Genomic DNA, 21,456 nt, shown 5'->3' with positions numbered 1-21,456 from the left:
TCCTTTTTATTTTGTTTATTTGTGTTACGGCCGATTAGGCACGTAACAAGTGATATCAAAGCAGTCGGTCCTGCTCCATTAATACATCCTTGGAGATTTTGTATTCCTTGCACGATGATTTTCAGAAGCCCAAGGAGTCTTTTTCAAAAATCAAGGCGTCTTTTTTGAGAAGGATGGAAGAGCAACGGCGTTTTGAAGAAAGCTTGGACAAAATCAGCGAGCTAATCGAGGAAATACACAAAGATGAAGAAAAGCAGAATCTTGAAAAAATTGATGTTCAGGTCCGAGAAAAGTGCAAGATATATCTTTCCAACATGGATCACATCAGATTTTGAAGGCGGAGTTCGAATGATCTCTAATTTTTAGGATTCTAATTATTTTATTTATATGTTAGTTCCTTATTTCTCTCATTGCTTCTTATCTTTTAGTTATGCAAATATTCTCACGTCTGGGTGAAGGTGGTGTATTTAAATGGCATGTTTATCATTAATAAAGGAGGAGAATTTACAGTAAAATAGAGACTATGTTTCTAGGAGAGTAATGGCTCATCTCAAACCGAGCCGTTAGGAGGTCCCGGTTGCCTCGAATCAACCATCATCTTTCCTTTTCCTCCTTTTTATTTTGTTTATTTGTGTTACGGCCGATTAGGCATGTAACATCCTGCCACGTCAGCTTCCGAGTCTCGATTCGTTGACTCTGAATCTGATTGTTTTGCCGTTTCTTTCAAGCAGAATCCAATCAAACGAGTTGACCTAAGAATTCCTCGGGAAAATTTTTGATCAGAAGTGGAAAATCTAAGAAACCCTAGTGCTATGTTTGGATGCCATTAATTCTTTGGGAGATCTATATCCCAGCGGTCAAAGGGGAGATCTAAAGCAGATCAGTCAACGGGGAGATTAAGGATGGAAGAAAGAAACATTGTTTGGTTTGTCTTGCAAATATTGGAGGGGTTTGGGATAAGGGCAAAAAGATCTCCTCAAGATCTTCTCCACAAACTTCTTTGATTTGAAGAAATTTGAAGAGAAGATCTTGAGCGCGCCACATCACCCGACCGTCACCCGACAGTGCTAATGGTCAAAGACCTTAAAAGGCAACCAAACAATCTCAAGAAGATGTTCTCCCCTCAATCTCCTTAAAAATAGCCAACCAAACATAGCATAGGGAAAAATGAAGTGGGTTTTGTCTGTTTGGATGAGAAGAACGGAATTTGGGGGAGAGATTTGAGGTGAGGAAAGGGGAATTTGTAGAGATGAGAGAGAGAGAGAGAGAGAGAGAGAGAGAGAGAGAGAGTGGCATTTTCATAATTTCAACCGGAAGATTGGGGGTTCGAAGAACACGTGTGTTAAAGAAAGGGAGGAAAAGCCGAAAAGGTAAGGGATGAATGATACAGTTATGTACTTATGTGTGATCATTACAACTGCGTCTATAAAAAATAGGGTCATCTTTAGTATCTGGGCCGAAATTCTGATGGGGCCCATAATTGGGGGTATTATTGTAAAATCTAGACTGTTAGATTAAGATTCTGCAGACGGACGGGCAGGAAATATTATAGGCAGCTGAAATGCTGGCCCCTAAAAAAACGTTGAAAAAAAAATACACAATTTGAAGAAGCATATTTTTTTTTTCAGTGTTTTAGGGATTTCTTATGGTGGCTCCATTCTCTATCCACCAACACTTGTGCTTTCTCAATTCTCTTAGCTCTCCTCATCAGCTCATCTTTTACAGTTGGGCCCACAAATATTCCATGGAATAATTTTTCACGGTTGCCAAACATGCACCTCTGTGATCAAGAGCCATTTCTATAGAAGGATGGCGGAAAGAACTATATATAGAGATAACAATCTACATTCAACGGCTGAAATAGATTGATTGGATGGTTAGGATCATCTATCAAATACCGCTTTGACCTATTCGAGATATCAGATAGCACCCATAATTGCAAAATTAGTGTTAAATTTTTTTAAAAAAATCACCGAATTCATAGCCTGCATTTCTAAATTATTTGCTAATTAGGTGCAATTTTTCATGGAAATTTAAATGATTGTTTGGACTTACCGTAAACAAATTCTTCCATGATATCTTTCCCAAGGAAATGGGTAAGATATTGTGGCCCTATACTTTTCCCTTGGAATTTTTTCCATTAAGGCCATGTTTGGTCACCAGGAAAAAATATTCCATGGAATATTTGTGGGGCCGAGAGAGAGAGAGAGAGAGAGAGAGAGAGAGGGTGGGAGCATGAAAAGATCCTAAAAGCAAGGAAAACAAAAAACCAATTTTAAATAGATATCTTTTCATTCCTTTTTAGGGATTTTCAATGCCATCTCCACTTCCTTCCACTCAATTTTCTCCCTCTTCCTCTTTCGAAATAAAATCATATCAGAAAAAAACTGATCCTTCCTTCATTTGAGCTTAAGAAAAAATAGAATTTCACAATTGGGACATTGGTAGGCTACTACTACAAGTCTACAACCACATCTCATATTTCTTGCACTGCCACCTTTTCATGCACACTATAATATGAGCTTAAGAAAAAATATAATTCCACAGTTGGGACATTGGTGGGCACATATCATGTTTCTTGCACTGCCGCCTTTTCATACACAGTTTCAGCAAATTTATAACAGAGAAACAAAAGAGAAGATGAAACTCACAGCGAGAATTCAAGTAAACGAACATTTGCAGCTTAAGAAGTTGTTCCAGATCAATTCCAACTCTTCCTGAAGCATTTCAGTAATAGGCCCAGTTTCAACAATTCCATCCTGAAGATTCACAACTCGTTTACAAAAAAACACATAGATTATTAGGAAAATGCTAAATACTTTCAAAGATGAGTATTTTAACAATTATAAAGAGAACACAGAAATAAGCAAGAGCTGATACATCAATGTCAGATATTACTAGATAAGAGGAAGATTTCACTGAACTAACCTCCATGTTCTTCATGGCACATCAAAACTTATACCATTCAACGAAAAAGACATTTTTTTCAAAGGGTTAAACAATGTACATAGAATGGGGAGTAACTTCATGGCTATTTTGGCACAGAAGGTCAAGTGGTATCTCCTATGGATGGGTGGATGAATTCTTCAAAACTGGCTGGAGTAGCCCACCCACATGAATGGTGGTTCTACATTTCAAAAAAAAAAAGGCATATCCAGACCTTCAATGCATAATTTGCAATAGTTATACACATTTGAGAAAAAACAGCAGATGCTTGCAACAAACAAGACAAATCCCTCTGTCCCAATATAAAGCAATTTTCTGCACAAACCCCAAGGGAGTGAGGTATTTATTACACACTTAGGGAATCCTTAATTCATCTGTTGCAAAACAAAAAATTCAGAACTTTATAACTTTTCTGTCATCAAGCATCAAGCATGAAATAAACAAGAGTGAATTTAAGAAATCTCCCAGGTCTAGCTAGTGCCACAAACCACCCTAAATTTCAAACATTGATAGAGGGGCCCTTACATGACAAAAATAACCTTGAAATTATTCAAGGAAGCTTAGAAAGCTCCAGAATTACAAGATTGCTTCTGATACAAGAAAGCAACCCTACATTTTGAATTCAGGGTGGTAATTGTTAGTTGTGTGGTAGCTAGGGAGAAGGTCCCATCATTTAACCTTGGAAAAAAAAAGAGGCAAACTACAAGAAGCTATCAGGAAAATTGACAGATAACACCCTGACTTTCAAAAGCTGATGGAAACACCATTAGAACGATCAAAATATCATGGAACAGTGACAATCAGATTTTTATGTAGTTCCACAAGAATAAGGTGAATATGTGATTTTATCATGATGTCTGAAAAAATAAAAACCTCACCCTCAATTGCTTCACTAGTCCTGTCATCTTCATAGTTACTTCCCTTGTAACTTCCCCTTTTGAAGTTCCGAAATCAAATCGATCCGCATGTCTTATCTTAAGCTTCATATTGGGACCTTTAAAAGCTTTATATTTGGTGTGCCAAATTCCAACTACGCAGAACCTATCTCCAAAAAAATCCTTTCCGCGAGGCCACCTCAGCCCCCCCTTCACATCTGGATCTATAACTGCAGACTTAATTAGTTCTGTCATGCCGTGCTCCTCCTCATCCTAAAAGCAACACATAAAACCGGTTCACAGAAGGAAACTATATGATATAATCAATGAAATTCTCAATTATGAAGTCCTCCTTGCTTTATATTGTAGGAGAGAACTCACCGTCAGTTCCGTCAAGATTCTCTTTGTCGACAGCATCAGCCTCAGGTCCAGATCTTTACTGATACATGATATGTCTGCTACTAAGTGCCGCACTTGGTTTAATTCGATCTATTAAATATAAAAAGAAAATGTTTCAATGAAAACTTCCAAAAAAAAAATTTATTTGTTTTCTCTTTTTTCAGATCCTATGAAAGACAACATGTGGGTGGTAAAGGAGATGAGCACCCAGACTAAGGATAGCAGTTCGTGAAAGATACGATTTATTTCATCACAACATCTAATAATTATCTAAAACCAACCATCGTACGAACAGTTGATCCATTTCTAGGCAATATCCCATATACATGTGTAGGTTCACATATGTATACAGGAAAGAAGTTGCAGAGAGAGAGAGAGAGGGAGAGAGATAAAGTGTATACTGGCATTTTCATAGAACAATATTGACTGGCTGGAAGCTACTGTAATATTTATATTTTATTCTTTTGATTCTATCTATATGGTAAACAATTCACAAAACTAGAGAATAGAGAGGAACAGTGTGGCTCAGTATGGGCAACATCTTTATTTATAAAATTAAACAATGTTATATGTACCCCCCTGTTGGGAAAACTGTTCGTGAGCTTGAGCTCATATAGCTTATATGAGCTAGAGTGCCACAAAAACATAGGTCCCACATTTTTTGGGGTGATCCATAGCGTTTATTTGGAAGGACTTTATATAGATAGAGTGTGTACCAAAAATCGGGTCCATAGGATCATCCTAACCCATCCAAAAGTGGAGGGGAAAATGGACAGACACTGTTAGTCGACAAATCTGCCTATTTTGCCCTCCACTTTTGGAGGGGTTAGGATGATCCAATGAACTTGATTTTTCGTACACACCCTATCTATGACGTGGCCTTGCAAATGAATGGTTCGGATCACCACAAAAAATGTGGGACCCATGTGTTTGGCCACTCTAGCTCATATAAGCTAATATGAGCTCAAGCTCACGAACAGTTTCCCCTTCATGGCAGTTATGATTGTAATTTTCCGTGCCATCCTAATGGATTTTGACCAATGGAGGAGCCCTTTACCAGGATTTTTGCAAGGGATGAATTCTCGTCCAGATGCTTGTTGAATTTTATAGTTTTGATCAACTAGAAACTCCTAAGGCAGATCCATGCCATTAACAGAAATTGAGAACTTCTGCTCTATTGCTGATCAAAAGAGCCAGAACTAGAACTTTTCTAGTCCTTTCTTCCAGATCTGGGTGTGAAACTGAATCTTCAAATTGTCCGGATAATGTTACTTCTGTTTCGAGCTAGATCGCCCAAAGACATCCAGCTTTGAATGTTAAATTCACACAAGTAAAACGGCTGTTGTTTGAAACAGTTTCATCATCACGATTTGTGTTCAAAACTGGCATTGAATCTTGTTTTGTGATGCTTAAGAGATCATTTCATCAGCAGGTGTTGCGGTTGCAATTAGTACATCCAACCTGTGTGGATCTCCTTTCAAATTCCTCACTGACATTTTCCAAGAAATTGCTGAGTTTGAGTTGTTCAGTTGCAGTCAGTAATCTTGGCTTACTCAAAGGAACTGGACTGTGTCTCATTCTCATGATTTTTTAAGCTGTGATTCCAATTGTTAATTAGTTTCTCTTGCACAGAAAAGACTGAGAGTGAACAGACTATGTTGGAACCTTACTGTTGTTCCAAAAGAGCCTTTAAAGAATGGAATTAAAAGCTCAAAACTGAATACAATCTCAAACTGATTCCTAAAGCTGTGATTCCAATTGTAATTACTTTGTCTCTTACACAGAAAAGGCAGAGAGTGAACATACTATGTTGGAACCTTATTATTGTTCCAAAAGAGCCTTTAAAGAATGGAACTAGAAGCTCAAAACTGGATGCAATCTCAAACTAATTGTAGTGATATTATAGCACAGATTGTTGCCATGATTATAGGATAGATAGATAAACAGGCGCACACACACAACTATTAAGTACCGAGAGGCATGACACCTACCTTATGAATTTTAAGTTTCCCACCATCTTTTATTATAGCACATCTGCATGAAATAGTCGAATCTGGCCGGGATTTGTCCTGTACCTGCATGGAATAAGAAAAAGTTTGAGAAGTATTTCTCCACTTGAGTTAATCAGCAAAGGGATCCTTCCCCCTCAAGGGAGGTTGGTAATGCCCGTCTCAGTCTGATGCCATGATATCTAGTAAAGAAAATAAAGTTTTTGTCTCAGATATTGCAGCAAAATGTGGTCCCTAAAAATAGTCATAGTTTAGTGCTAATAATTAAAACAATTATCATTGAGGTATCTGAAAGAAATACTAAAACTGGTCATTTTGTCAGTGTTTCTTTGTAGAAATAGTGACTGATTGGTTCGTAATCTGCAAGATCGCTCTAACGAACACTGTTGAGTCCCAGAATTTTGGGCTTGGGGGTACTATTATGGATGCTAATGGTAGGTATTGTTTGCATATGCAAACCCAAGTGGCGAAACCCAACAAGTCAACTCAACTCAACTAAGCCTTTGTCCCAAACTAGTTGGCGTCGGCTAATGAATCCTTTAGAAAATTTTCATGAAGAAGGTGAAAGGATCCACCCGGCTCAAATTGACTAAGTCTAATCCTGACACTAGTTGGGTTCGTCTACATGGATCATTTTCTTCCACTCCATCCTATCCAAGGTCATGTTCTCTGTTATATTCCTAGCCATCAAGTGTTTCCTCATTGTTCCTACCCTAGTTGTTTTCGGTCTGCCCCAACCTCTTTTTACTCCATCAACTTGGCACGTGTCATTTCTTCTCACTGGAGCATCCAAAGGCCTACGCTGGATATGTCCAAACCATCTAAAGCGGTGCTCTCTCATCTTGTCCTCAATTGGTGCCATCCCCACCTTTTTACGGATGACTTTATTTTAATTCGATCTAACCTTGAGTGGCCGCACATCCATCTAAGCATTCGCATCTCCGCTACACTCATCTTATGCACATGTTGCTTCTTGGTGGCCCAACATTCTGAGCCGTACAACATGGCTGGCCTAACAATTGTCTTATAAAACTTTCCCTTCAACTTGATAGGTATTTTCTGATCGCATAGAACTCTTGAAGCATGCTTCCACTTCAACCAAGAGCAGTTAAAATCCTCTTCAATCTCTCATTCCTTCTGTAGGATTCAACCAAGATAGCGAAAGATATCCCTCTAAGATACCTCCTGTCCAGTCATATTTACTACATCCTCGCCCTGCCTCCTTACATTACTAAAGTTGCACTCCATATACTCTGTCTTAGTCCTGCTCAGTCTAAAACCTTTGGATTCCAAAGTAGTTCTCCATAACTCTAACTTAGCATCCTGCTTTGGTTTCGTCAATTAATACTATGTCATCTGCAAATAACATCCACCATGGCACCTCGTCCTGGATACCCTCCCTAAGTTCATCCATAACTAGAGTAAAGAGATAAGGGCTTAGAGTTGATCCTTGGTGCAGTCCTTTTTTTTTTTTTTTTGAATGGTTCCTTGGTGCAATCCTATTGTAATTGGAAACTCACTAGACGTGCCATCCATAGTTCTGACACTAGTTACTGCTCCATCGTACATATCCTTAATCATATCAACATATTTAGTAGGTACTTTTTTCCTTTCAAGGACCCACCACATAACACTCCTGGGAACCCTAGCATACGCTTTCTCCAAGTAAATGAAAACCATATGAAGGTCATTTTTATTTTCTCTAAATCTCTCAATCAACCGCCTAATCAAGAAGATAGCTTCCATAGTCGATCGTCCGGGCATGGGAAAGTTCCTAATCAAGAAAATAGTGGCGAAAGCCACTATTTTGTAAATATCATCGTTTATTTGGGAAAGCTCCGGATTATTCTTTATATCACATTTTTTTGTTCTGTTTGTTTTATTCACCTTCCTCGCCATGAAAGAGATAAACTCGTTGCTCGATTCCGCTAAGTGCGTCTTTGTTGATTATGGCGATGTACAAAAGGGTTTTATATGTTATGATCCTAGAAAAGAGCATAAGCATGTATTGCTTCAAGTTGTTTTCTTGGAAAATATTTGTTTTTGTACCCTTTCTATCCTCCTACTCTTTCTTACTTGCCTTCATTTCATGACATTAATTTTGTTGTTGCTTCTCTTCAAAAGCATTTGAACACTGATCAAAGAAAGAGAAAGAATAAGTCTTGCCCAATGCTACTACTTACTCTTTAGACTTTGATCCTAATAATCTGTGCTCCTTACATTGTTTTAAGCATCTTTCTAACCCACCAAAACATTTTGGTTTTCCCTCTGATGCTCAAACTATTCCTTCTACAAGTTGTTAAGCCGGAGGGTTGGAGAAAGGCAATGGGGGAGGAGCTTTAAGTTATCCATGAAAGCAATACATGGAATCAGGTTCCGTGTCCTTTGCATGCCTCAATGATTGGGAGCAAGTGAGTCTATTCCATTAAGCTAAAATCTGATGGTAGCATTGATAGATACAAGGCTCATTTCGTGGCACAAGGGTACAAACAGGAGTATGGGATCAGTTATGATGAGTCCTTTGGCCATGTGGTGAAGACGACTACCTAAGGTTTTAAATTTCGATTTCAGTATTGCTTTCGGTTGCCATGGAAACACCAAAAAAGAAACATTTCGGTTTCAGTTGGCAATTTTGATAGAAATCCAGTAAAATCAAGGAAACATATGTAAATGTAGAATTCAAAGAGATGTAAATGACAAAATGTAAAGATGAAACTTCAAGAAATGCTAGAATAAGAACAAATACATACTTAGAAACCATCATGTAGGCACAATCATCCATAATGGTTTAAAAACAATAAACACCTAATGACATGAATTGTCACACATGTCTGATAATTTAGTACATACCAAATTTCACATGTAAAAAAAGGCGGCCCAATGCACAAGGCTCCCACGATTGAGGCGTCTAGGGAGGGCTAGATGTACGTAGCCTTACCCCTACTTTGCAGGGAGGCTGTTTTCGTGACTCGTACCCGTGACCACCAGGTCACAATGGAGCAACCTTACCGTTGCGCCAAGGCTTGCCCTCCATACCAAATTTCACATGCAATCCGTATAAATATTTATACATAAATCACACGCTATATTTTTTTCATATAAATATAATTATGCAATACGTACTAATGTAGTATACCACTATTACACTTAGATTTTGGTTTACGCATATCAGTCATTAAACGAAAACATTTCGGTCATTTCGAGTATGTTTCAGTGGAAATTTAAAACCATGTTCATGCCCTCATTGCCATGCTCCTACACAACGGTGGCCTCTTTTTTCAGTTGGGTGTTAAGAATTAATTCTTGCATGGGATCTATTGAAGACGTATACATGACACCTCCTTGTCTCTCTCTTCCTTCTCATCAACCAGTAGTATGTAAGTAGTGGAAGTCTCGTTATGGTCCAAAGAAAGTGCCTAGAGTGTGGTTTGAGAAATTCAGAACAATGTTAGTTGGCAAAGGTGCTTCATATTACTCCTTTTCTCTATGTAGACAGGAGGGCATCACTATAATTCTTAACCACATGGGAGGCATTATCATTTCAAGAGATGATGTGGCAGGTGTGAGGTATTGATAAACTAAAATGATTCCTTCAGTATACCTTCAGGATGAAGAACTTGGGACCGTTGACTTATTTTATGGGCATAGAGATATTATGATCAGATCGAGGTATCATGGTCAGCCAGACTGTGTACCAAAGACCTGATATCACTTGCCCACCTTACCGATGATAAGATTGTCGATACACCTCTGGAACTCAATGTGAAATACAAGTCGTGAGGCAAGATTTGAACTCCCATTCGTTTGTTTTACACCCTATTCTCTCTTCCCTTTTCCTTCAACAATTAAATGGCTCTTGTTCAGTTTTGAGGGTTTCGACCCACTTTGCAAGGGATTCTTTTCCCTGTTCTAATGGCTTTTTCCAGCCTTTGTACTTTGCTTCTTTCTTAGATTAATAAAATCTACTTGTTCAAAAAAAAAGTAACAAAGATCATAGAGGTAGAAAGCAAATATTATACCTTCACAAGATAATGCTCCCTCTCTGCCTCAAAACTAAGTTCGATATTCGGGACAATGACACGTTGAACATCTTGAACAAATGCTTCGGGAACATTTGTGTAGAATGATCTCTTCACTTGATTCATGTAAGTGGATTCAGAAGCCGCACTCCTGCAGATAGTATCTACACTAATAGAAGGCCCTCTGCATCACAGAAAATGAAACTTAAATTAGAAGCGCAATAGATGATTGGCTACTATTCCATTTTCAATTATGGTATTTAATCTATTCTTAATCCAGAAGTTACAATATAACTTCCATTATTCTCCCATCGAACAGTGACACTGTAAGCCATAAACAAGTACTTTGCATTTCTGTAATACAAGGTGTTTCACAATAAATGGATGCTCACTTCACAACAACCACTATATTGAAGAATTTAAAAGCTATGCTGAAAGTCAATTCACTTCTATCAGCATTAGCATCTTCTAACCTTGCCCTCCTTGCTTATTTATTTGTTATTTGGTAAATTTGTTATGATGCCAATTAAAAGTATTAAGAATATAATTTAATCACTTTGTAGGTTTTCCTCAATTCAAGTCCTCCAGCTTTTACAGAATCAGAGCAACATGAGAAAGCGTAGATCCTTGTTCTTTGATCCTGACGTCTTGCCTCAAATCACAACTTTCCTTCCAAGTTCCATGGACTACTTATTTGTCACACCCCTCTATTGCAACGTTTTATTCAAGTTAGTTATGATTGAATTTTTTAGGTTTTTTCACAATAAACACAACAATGTACAATTTGGGTTGGCCTTAACCATAAAAGGAGCACCCCTCTAGTGCTACATTTTATTCAAATTTCTGACTGAATCTTCTGAGTTTTGCTTCGATGAATGCATCTCTTGTCCAATTTAGGTTGGCCTTAACCTTAAAAGTTGCAAAACATACTGAATATATTTAATTAAAGATAACTTTATCACCTGATTCCAAATATTTCCATATATTTTTGCTCTTAAAAAGAGGTTTTTTGGCCTATGACTGTGAGAATCCAAAGGTTGGATTCATGTACTTCCAACCTCAAGCATTCCGACTGAAATTGAATATTTCAAGAATGCTGTAGCTCTCTCCAGCTTGATCATCAACAGGGAAAAATAAATGGAAAGACTCATTCCAAAAAAAAAAAATTTGAATGCAACTGGTAATAACATCCTTTCCAAACAGAGTCATGGACCCTCGTGAAGTGATGTCTAAACTTCAAAAAAGAAGCATTTTGGTTATTAGTTATTACTTTTATTCAAGCTTACATTCGGAAACAATAACTTAATCTACAGCTTAACAAAAAGGTTTAACAGGTTCAGGACAGGGTTGTTAAGGCAATAGGCTAACGTTATAAAGGTCTGAAATTTCAAGATAGATATAGGCTAGGTAATGATCTGTAATAAACATGTAAAGAATAATAGAACTGAAACAAACTAAACATAATTCTCTAAAGAACTGAACAGACCTAAATAAATCTGTAGGTGAACTGTGGTGTATCTGTAATCTGAACAGAATTCTTGTAACAGACATATGCGAGATCTGGAAAAAAAATCTGTAACAGTTAAAGAATATTAACAGAAAGGTAATCTGTGAGATCAGGGGTGTATTTATAGCTGTAGCAGTTGGAATTTAAGGCAGTATTAGATCTGTAATAGTAGATAAAAGGTAGTAGTAGGTTTAAGGTAAAACAGATTATAGTAGGGACAGGTATTAGGGTTTACAGGTTTAGGTAAACAGAAACAGATTAGGTTTAAGGTACAGGAATGGTCGGTTATGCAAGGGTACAAGGCTAAGAATTGATCCGTTAGGAAAATGATATAATATAGGATGAGAGGGCAATTCGCAAGGTTAAAAGTTTAGGATCTGGGCCATATGATTTTAAAGGATGAAACTGAAAGGTTAGGTTTAAGTTTCTGGGCAATCGTGGGTGAAGGGTTTTGTGGATTTAATGGGCAATTAAAGGAAAGATGTGAGGGGCTAGTCGAAGGTTGCAGGGGTGATGGTGGCTGGCATGGACGGAAGGTTGGGAATCAATGGCTTTGGTTGCATGCTAGTAAAACATCCTAGACCTAGGACTCATACTACTAGATCTTTGAATTAAAAATTCCTAATATCTACCAATAGCCTTGTGAGACTTGTCACTTGACTTCTTCAAAATTTCTACATAAAACATCTATCCTCACATTACATGGACTCATTTACATCCTACTACAACCAAACAAGTAAGTTTCCTAATCTAGAACTCATTGAATGAACCAAAGCCAACAAAAATTTCAAGCGGGCCTGACTTCCAACTTAAATCACATTAGACCAGCTTTCGTCACGAGTGTCAAAAGGGTTGTTGTCAATAATTATAATGACACTATTACCAATACGGATACGATCAATAATTAATTATAATGACATTATCAACATGGCACCATCAAATGATATCATCACCACCCTTTTGTGATATTGACACCCATTTACCCGTGTAGTTCATTCTCCTTCATCTCCATGTCACTTACTGTTCAGACTCTGAAGGAGGATCCTTTGAATGTTCTTCGGGGTGTACTAAGGGGTGTCTGATCCCTATCAAAGGCAATTCACTCATTAAAAAAAATTGTCATTTTGTGTCTGATATACTTAGCCAGCAACTAAACAAAGAAATGTCCTAGAAAACAAAATCTATACATTAATAATGATCCGATTTAAAAGAAGTATAACAAAGAAAATCAAACGCATAGGAATTCTTACCCGAAAAGGAAAAGTTTACCAAAACGAGCTACAAAAGAAGCCTTTACTTTCTCAGACTTATTGAGTTGCATCTCACTCGAAACATTTTGAAAACCAGTATGCAGGTCTGGGAGTATCTTCTCTGTTATGGACAGCCATGGGCTCTTCCCAAAACCATGCACGATTTCGTTCACCTCTGCAAAAAGAAAGATAGAAAGTATCATCCAATTACATTCTTCTCAGTAAAAGGAAGATAAATCAACCAGATAATAAGAGATATCTAATGGATCAGAAGTAGAAACCTTCCGAAGGATAGGCACGAACTAAAGCCAGAGGTTTTTCACCCCTTCTTTGTTCAATAGGTTCACATGAAATTGCCTCCAATTGAACATAATTGGGGCATTGACCATCATCTGTCAAACCAACTATCCACCATCTAGAAATAGAATCCCTTGCGTAAATATATTTTCCACCTGCCAAAGCATGTTGGTCTTTCCTTTTCTGGGAACTAGACTTCGGCCCCAAATTCAAGTTTTTCTTAATTTGACGAACAAGCGAAGCTGGAGAGGGTGATGGCCTCTCCTCATCTTTTAAATGCCTCTTATGTGGAGGGATGTATGCCATAAAGATATTTCCAGCACTAATGAAACTTCAGTATCAGGTCCTAGAAACAAGGATGAGGATCTCCAATCAAAAAAGAGATAATGTAACATAATACATACATGGGTTTAATATGGTTAAAATTCCTAAGTATATTATCTTTTTCTAGAAGCTTCCCAAGAGTTGTTAGAATAACATAATCGCCAATGATGCTTTAATTCAGACACCATTGTTATCTTTGGCTCTTCACCACAAATGAATTGGCACCTAGACATAAACAGCAAGCTCAAAAGGCTACAGTTAATTTTTGACAGTAGTCACGTTTTTGTATTATAACAAAAATAAAGTAAAAGTGAGCTCCAATGGAGAGTTATACAAGAAAAGATAAAGATCTTAATCTCAGGTGCGTCTAGCCATTTCCATAGTTTCCATCTCTGCTACACATTAAATTTGTCTGGATCAGATTTACAGTGTTAGATCAGCATCAATTAGAAAGCTCTTAAAAAGGGAAGGTGCTTCTCAGATCTGCAACAAAAATTGGAATGGGTAACAAACTTTGATACAATTAGAATCAGTGTTTAAGAACTCCCCAGATCGACTCCACTCAACCCATCAAAACTGGGAATGTGCATCGAGTGAGCGGAGCAATAATGTTTTTTGGGGAATGCTAGACTCAAAGGAGCCCCCCTAGCCCTTTCTCCCTTTTTTGCAAGGGCTCCTACGAGTCTAGCATTTCTCATTTTTTTTCTTCTTAAAACCCAGAAAAACACAATTCCGTCCTTGGAAAATTTGATCAAATCCTTCGAGAACTCAGAAAACAGATCATGCAAGCTTTCTAGACTTGAAGAACTCAATTCAGTACCCAGGTCAACTCTCACTTGACCTAATCAAGCCCAGGTTTAGTTAAGAACTTTTAAACACGCTTAGAATGAAAAGACAGATTAAAAACATAAAGAGGGAGCAGACAACCTGTACTTTCATTCCATCAGAACTAACTGATTCTTGTACTTAGTGTGTTTTCAAACATAATTTATCTTCATTTTGTACTCAAAAAATAAACAATAACAGATAGTCGCTTTCATGTGATAAAAAAATGAGAAACTGAAACAAACATTAAAAAAAATAGCTGGGTTTCTAATGCATTTCTTCATATCCATGAACAACACTTTGATTCTCTGACTTTGGAGGAGAACAAATGCAAGACAAGTCACAATTTCATTTTCACTTGCTAATGAAATCAATAAATGGAGCAAATCACAAAGAAAATGCAAGAAAAGATCAATGGCAACAACATGAATATCCACAATTAGTCAATAAAAAAAATAAAACATGAAAGAGAGTAGCATAGTCACCCACTTGTTTCACTAACTTCCACTCCTCCTTTTATACTGAATCTTTTTGTCTGCTTGAAACAACTCATTGTTCACATGTCTCTCACCAGTGCAACTCAACTCAACTCAACTAAGCCTTTGTCCCAAACTAGTTGGGGGCGGATAATGAATCCTTTAAAAAATTTTCATGCAGAAGGTGAAAGGATCTACCCGGCTCAAATTGACTAAGTCTAATCCTGACACTAGTTGGGTTCATCTACATGGATCATTTTCTTCCATTCTATCTTATCCTAAACCAATGCAAAAAAATCAAAATAAAAGAAAGGGTGAAAGAAACCAAAAAATATCAATCCAAAAAAAAGTTAGGCCCAATAGCATCCCAACATGAAATTATCAAATTATTTCCTTATCAGATTACTCGTATGAACTCACAGAGAGATAGAAAGAGTGGACTGTTAACTTACCAACTTCTCTAAAAGCTTAAGCTGTTAGAGAAAGGCAGTATTTATCTTTTATACTTTAACACTCCCCCGCACGTGTGGCCCACTTGGCAAACACGTGGCACATGTGGTCCCACTTTGGGCCGACCATTGCATGTGGATTTTTGCTATCCGGGAGGTTTGAACTTGAGACCTTTGGCTCTGATACCATGTTAACTTACCAACTTCTCTAAAAGCTTAAGCTGTTAGAGAAAGGCAGTATTTATCTTTTATACTTTAACATGGACAAATTCAACTGTAATTCGTCTAGAAAAAAATCGCAGAAGATAGTAATTTCAGGATTAGAGCATAAATTTTTAATAGGAATAATTTCATATAAGAATTAAAGACCACATAGTTTGAGTGCTCGACCTAATCCATCCATGATTGAAATAACCGAACCCCCAACATCAATATCCATTGATCTTAGAACAATTCACTTCCAAAACAGTTTCTACTTGATTCTGAAAAAGGGTATGATCTTACCACAAAAACCCTATATTTTTTATTCTTCTTTACCATACAGTCATAATCTTCAAAACAGTAGCAATCTTTCCTATTTGCCCAAGTTTGCAAACCATTTTAATCGAACTCAAAAGAACAGAACAAAGTAAATTGAAGAGAAATGATCATAAGCACTTCTTGTAGACTTGAGATTGTATAAGCCTTCAAACAAACATATAAAATTTTAAAAAAAATAAATCTATAGAACGTATGAAATCACCTTCAAAGAAATGAAGAACACCCAAAAGCTTTTTTCTCTTCAAGATTTCTAAATTTTAATTCTTTTTTGCTTCTCAACCTTCAAAAATGAAGAAAACCCATGAGCAAGTTTCCAATACAAAGATCTGAAGAACACCCAAAAGTTTTTTGGGTGCGCATTAAAGTCCAGTATTTTACAAAAAAGGTACCCATTTCTTAGGATGATCCAAACCGTTCATTAGTTTGCCGTACTCTAAAAATCATTTCGATAGGATGATCCTGACCTCCTATTCATGGAATGATCCAAACCGTTTGTTTTACCTAGCAAAATCATTCAATGATGTGCAGTGGTTAGGCTCTGAAATGATTTACAAGGTACAGATCATACTGTGAAGGGAGCCCACTGTACTTTTTGAAAAATACTGGACTGCACGGGCATGCACCATATGATATCTCTCGATAGTATGGTGTGGGGACCACTTGATAGGATGATCCAAACCATTGATTTGTTTTGAAAGCTCTACCTCAAAAATCATTTCAGATGGATGATCCTAACCATCTCTAGAGATCGGAGGTTTAGATCATGCTGTGAAGATGATTTATGGGGCACAACCTATTTGCATTGGGTCCAAACAAATTAACGGTTTGGATCATTGAATGTAGTGGCTCCATACTTTTTTAAATATAGGTGTGAACACTCTATCTATAATCCTAACCATCTCTACAGATTGGAGGTTTAGATCAACCGAGTTTTTATATGGTGTAAGCCCTTATAGTCCCGTATTATTCAAAAAGTACTATACGAACCCCACTATAGGATGATCCAAACCGTCCATGTGATGGGCCATAACGTAAATAGGTTGTGCCAAAAAAATCATTTCTATAGGATGATACCAACCCTCCGATCTATAGAGAACTGCATATTATGGAAACCTCTATCATTCGAGTGGCTAGGATCTTCCTATAGAAAAGATCAAAAACAAAACAAAACAAAAAAAAGGGGGAAAGAATACAGTGAGAGAGGAAGAAAGAGAGAGGCTGGGGCACAACATCCTTGTTCTTGGCCGGGAACCCATCTTGCTACTTTGTCTTCAACCACAGCCGAGAGGTATGCTTATTTTGGATTTTCTTGAAATTCCTTGATCAATAACTACCCTCAATTCCATGGCAACTTCTTCATCAAACCTTTTTGGAAGCCATGGAATTGCATCCCCAACCTTGTATACAATGGAACCCTCTTTGTTTATTTCTTTAAAACCCATTCCATTTCCAAGATTTCTTCCATGCCCAATCTCACGTTCCAACACCTGCAAAACCCTCACCTGTGTTAAAAGAAATATAGGGATTCTGTAATCATAAGAAGCAAGATACAAAAAGGGGAAAATAAATAAAGTAATATATATATATATATATATATATATATACTTATGCACTCGTTTTACCCTTGAGACACCCCTTCTACTTTATTCGTCTTTTCTAAAGACATGCGTCTGAGGTTGTTCCAGCATATTTTCTTATATTTTATAGTCACAAATGAAACATATATAAGGAACTTTTAAATTTCCCAAAAAATTATTATAAGAGACTAACAGTTAGAAGCCTATTTGAGAGGTAAACTGTAAATATGATTTTTTTTCTCTATAGCTACTAATAAGAGATAGCAGCATTTGAGTACGTAGTAGTAATTTGATTAGTTCCTAAATAGATGACTTTAATAGTTAGACATTTGAACAATTAAAGTTTTTCCCAAAGGTTGTAATGCACGATTTTATCAGTTCCTAATAGATCCTACAAAATGATTTTTCTTTTATAATTTTCAATCTATCAGTTCTATGCTATTAGCCCTTTTAGTACAATTTTGTGTACGGTTAGTATCTCATCAGTGATGCATATAGTATTTTTTTAAATAATTGACCTACATGCCTTGCTTATATAATCTACAAAAATCAAAACAGTAAGTTTCCAAATAAATCCTATTTTGAGTGTATCATCTAATTTTGTGAGTGCCCCAATTATTTTTTTACCAAGTAGTTATACTCATTAAGATAAGATTAAATGACTTCCGTACAGATTTCCACATAAATGTCTTCGTACACATTATTTTATTTCGTCAGTGTTCCAAAGAGATGCTCTCATATATTCCACGTCCTTGGTACTAAAGATCAAATAAATTTTATGACAATCTTCTTGAACAATAAAAAAATTCACCTATTAGCATATACACTTAAGGTTCTAAAGTAATGGTAAGGTCTAATTCACCTTAATCAAAATTTTAAGCTTATGACAAACTTAGCGTATGATTCTTTGCTTTCATGCCTACTACTTCATTCTCCCACTTAAGGAGGTCCATTTTAATCTCTCACCCATCTCCAGGTTTAAAACGGCAGGTGACAGCTAGACCTTGCTTTGTAATGGTTTCCAATATAGCTTGTCATATGCAATGTAGTTCTATTTATAAAATTTTGTCTTATTGATACCTGCTTAGCTTAATTATACTTGCTTACCTGGAATGAAATGAAATGAAAAATAAATTGTTCTAAACCTTATGCGAAAGAATGCAGGAAAGAAGACAAAGGTAATGTACTTTAAAATCCCTAATTGCATATCATACATGGGGGAAAGTGAAGGGGAAATTAAGGGTGTGGTGGTATCATCCTGGGACCTAAGGTTCAAAGGCCAACGCGAGAAGTGTGTACAGCCTTTCGTTGGCAAACCATCCAAAGGGATAGTATCCCCGAAACGGCTCGGCATTAAATGCGAGACCGAAATCCGAGTTCATAACGCCACTACCTTTGGACAGGGGTAGTGGGTAGTCGTGCGGCAAGGACACCGGCAAAAAGGAGAAAATCAGAAAAGAACTGATAGCAAAGTAAACTGGGGAAAAGCCGGATGTACCTGGGGAATGTGCTGTCTCAATTTACATAATCGTTGCATACATAGTATAAACTTGAATCATTGTCACTCATTTTTATTATATTGCCATGGATAGTGTAATTCATTTTCAGTCGTTATTATTGTTTCTAGATATTGCTAAGGATTTGGATTATATTGTATGCACTTTTTATATTGTCTCTCTTACTCTGCTCGGTCTCTGGAGGACCCTGCTCTAACGTTGTTTTCTCCACCACAGGGGTTGAGGCGTTAGATGGCGGAGCGTTTGCAAACAAAGAAACCATGGGATAAGGGATCGTGTGATCGGAGAGTTCGCTTCATGGATTATTGTGCTATGACGTCTTGCGTCATTTTCTATTTTTATTTTGTCGGGACTTTCTTTAGTTTGAACTTTAGTGCTTAAAACTTTACTTTTCATTTGGAGTATGAGTATTGAAAGAACCTATTGTTATGGTAGACTTATTTAATTTGGAATAAGATTTTTGTCGTGGTTGTTGATTATCAAAAAAATAAAAAATATTTCCTTGATTTTTGCATTGTTCTTTTGCTCGTAGCGACTTGAGGGAATCGGGTCGTTACAGTTGTGGTATCAAAGCTCTGGATTTTTGTGAAAGACCTGGACTACGTGAGTGTGGGTAGGTTATAGGATTGGGGTAGACAATTAAGACTTGACGACCAAAATATATGCACTCTGATTTCTATACCTTAAAGGGAAGACACAGTACTAAATTTTAATACTACTCAATCAATGGCAAACAAAGTCTTCTAGTAGTATGATACTTCCTAGCAATAAAAAGATTATGTTATTGATATATATACATATGACTATGTATTGTTCATTTTGCAGATGTATCAGAGGAGGGGAGCTGCTAACTAAGCTAATGTCCCTAATAATGATGGACATGAAGCAGCTCAGCCAAGTGCGCATGGCCAGGATGGATCTGACCCAGCTCAACCCCAAAATCAAGATGGTCTGCAAATGCTGGCAGAGATTCTTAGACAAAATCAGGTAGCTAATCAGACCGCCCTTCAGGCCATCGCATCCAATCTCGGGGCTTGTCAGGAGTCGAGGCCTCGTGAGGATGCCCCTCAGGTACACCGTCAGTTCCGAGACTACCATCCATCTGAGTTTACTGGTTCAGGTGACCCCTTAGCGGCAGATCATTGGCTTACAGAGGTAGAGGGGATCTTTGCCGTGATGGAGTGCACTAGCGTTCAGAAGATTCGTCTTGCTTCCTTCCTACTGTAGGGAGAGGCGGGTGTCTGGTGGTGGACTGTGGTTCAGAACTATCCCGCAATCTTGTCTGGAACTTGGGGACAGTTCAAGTCCCGCTTCAATGAGCAGTTCTTTCCGGAGCGCATAAAAGATCAGTTCGCGGGTCAGTTCGCAGAACTAAAGCAGGGGGCATTGACTGTGGCTCAGTATGGAGCCAAGTTCAGAGAGCTGTCACGTTTTGCACCTGGATATGCAGCTACGGAGGCAGATCGGGTTCGAAAATTTGTTAGCGGTCTTTGCCCTTCCATTAAGGTGAGTCTCGTTAACCTTGGTACTAGGACCTTGGCAGAGGCCTGTGAGAAGGCCGAAGTGGCAGAAGACTGCGAGAAATCAATGCAAGCAGCTAGATCTCAATCAATTGTTAGCAAGAATCAGGGACCTCCACTCAAAAAGCAGAGAACAGAGGTGGTTCGCAATCCAAGACCTTGTGCCCTCTTTGCGGAAAATTCCATTCAGGCCAGTGCTGGAAATCAATGAATGTCTGTTTCAATTGTGGGGATCCGAACCATAAGCAGAGGGATTGCCCTAAGAAGAAGCGTCAGCAGTATGCCAGGCAGCCATATCAGCAGCAGGCTCCTCCTAGACCTCCATCCCAGCCGCAGCAGCAAAATCAGTGGAGGGGAAACCCAAATCACATACCGGTTCAAGGAAGAAAGGCACCCCCAGCTCCTATCAATCGGGTCTTTGCCTTGAGTCAGAGCGACGCTGAAGCATCTGATGCAGTTATCGAAGGTCAGCTTCTCGTTAATGGTATATATGTTCATGTCTTATTTGATTCTGGCTCTACATTATCATTTATATCACCTGATTTTGTTCGAGAACTAGCTTTATCTCCTGTACCATTACTACATCCGTTGAGAGTGGTCACACCAGTAGGCGATGTGGTAGTTACTGACATGATATGTAAGGGCTGTATAATTAAAATTGGGGACCGTGCGCTTTTGGGAGACCTTGTATTGTTGAATATGAATGACTTCAAGGTCATCTTAGGCATGGACTGGTTGGTGTCTTACCATGCCAGTGTGGATTGTTTACATAAGGTGGTGGTGTTCGGAATACCCGGAGAGGAAGAGTTCATGTTTGAAGGTGTGAAGCGCCCTGGCAAAATCAAAATTTTTGCTGCATTAAGGGCCCAGAAAATGCTAAGTAGAGGTCGTGAAGGTTTCTTGGCGTATGTGAAGAAAGAGGATGA

At 37.8% G+C, this 21,456-nt stretch overlaps 1 protein-coding gene across 1 annotated transcript; it reads right to left on the bottom strand.

Moving 5' to 3' along the window:
* Window positions 1-2,450: 2,450 nt before the first annotated feature.
* Window positions 2,451-16,277, bottom strand: LOC143889820 (uncharacterized). Its single transcript, XM_077394182.1, has 8 exons — window positions 16,119-16,277; window positions 13,287-13,648; window positions 13,006-13,180; window positions 10,249-10,432; window positions 6,212-6,295; window positions 4,203-4,310; window positions 3,825-4,094; window positions 2,451-2,759 (listed from the first exon to the last, which is right to left on the bottom strand). Exons 2-8 carry the CDS (start codon window positions 13,606-13,608, stop codon window positions 2,661-2,663), a joined length of 1,242 nt encoding a protein of 413 aa, XP_077250297.1. The 5' UTR covers window positions 13,609-13,648; window positions 16,119-16,277; the 3' UTR covers window positions 2,451-2,660.
* Window positions 16,278-21,456: the final 5,179 nt, after the last annotated feature.

This window comes from Tasmannia lanceolata, unplaced genomic scaffold (genome assembly GCF_043159265.1).
Source record: "Tasmannia lanceolata isolate RefF3 unplaced genomic scaffold, GAP_Taslan_0.1 ptg000013l, whole genome shotgun sequence".
Classification (NCBI taxonomy): Eukaryota; Viridiplantae; Streptophyta; class Magnoliopsida; order Canellales; family Winteraceae; genus Tasmannia; species Tasmannia lanceolata.
This window is presented reverse-complemented; position numbering and strand designations above follow the sequence as displayed.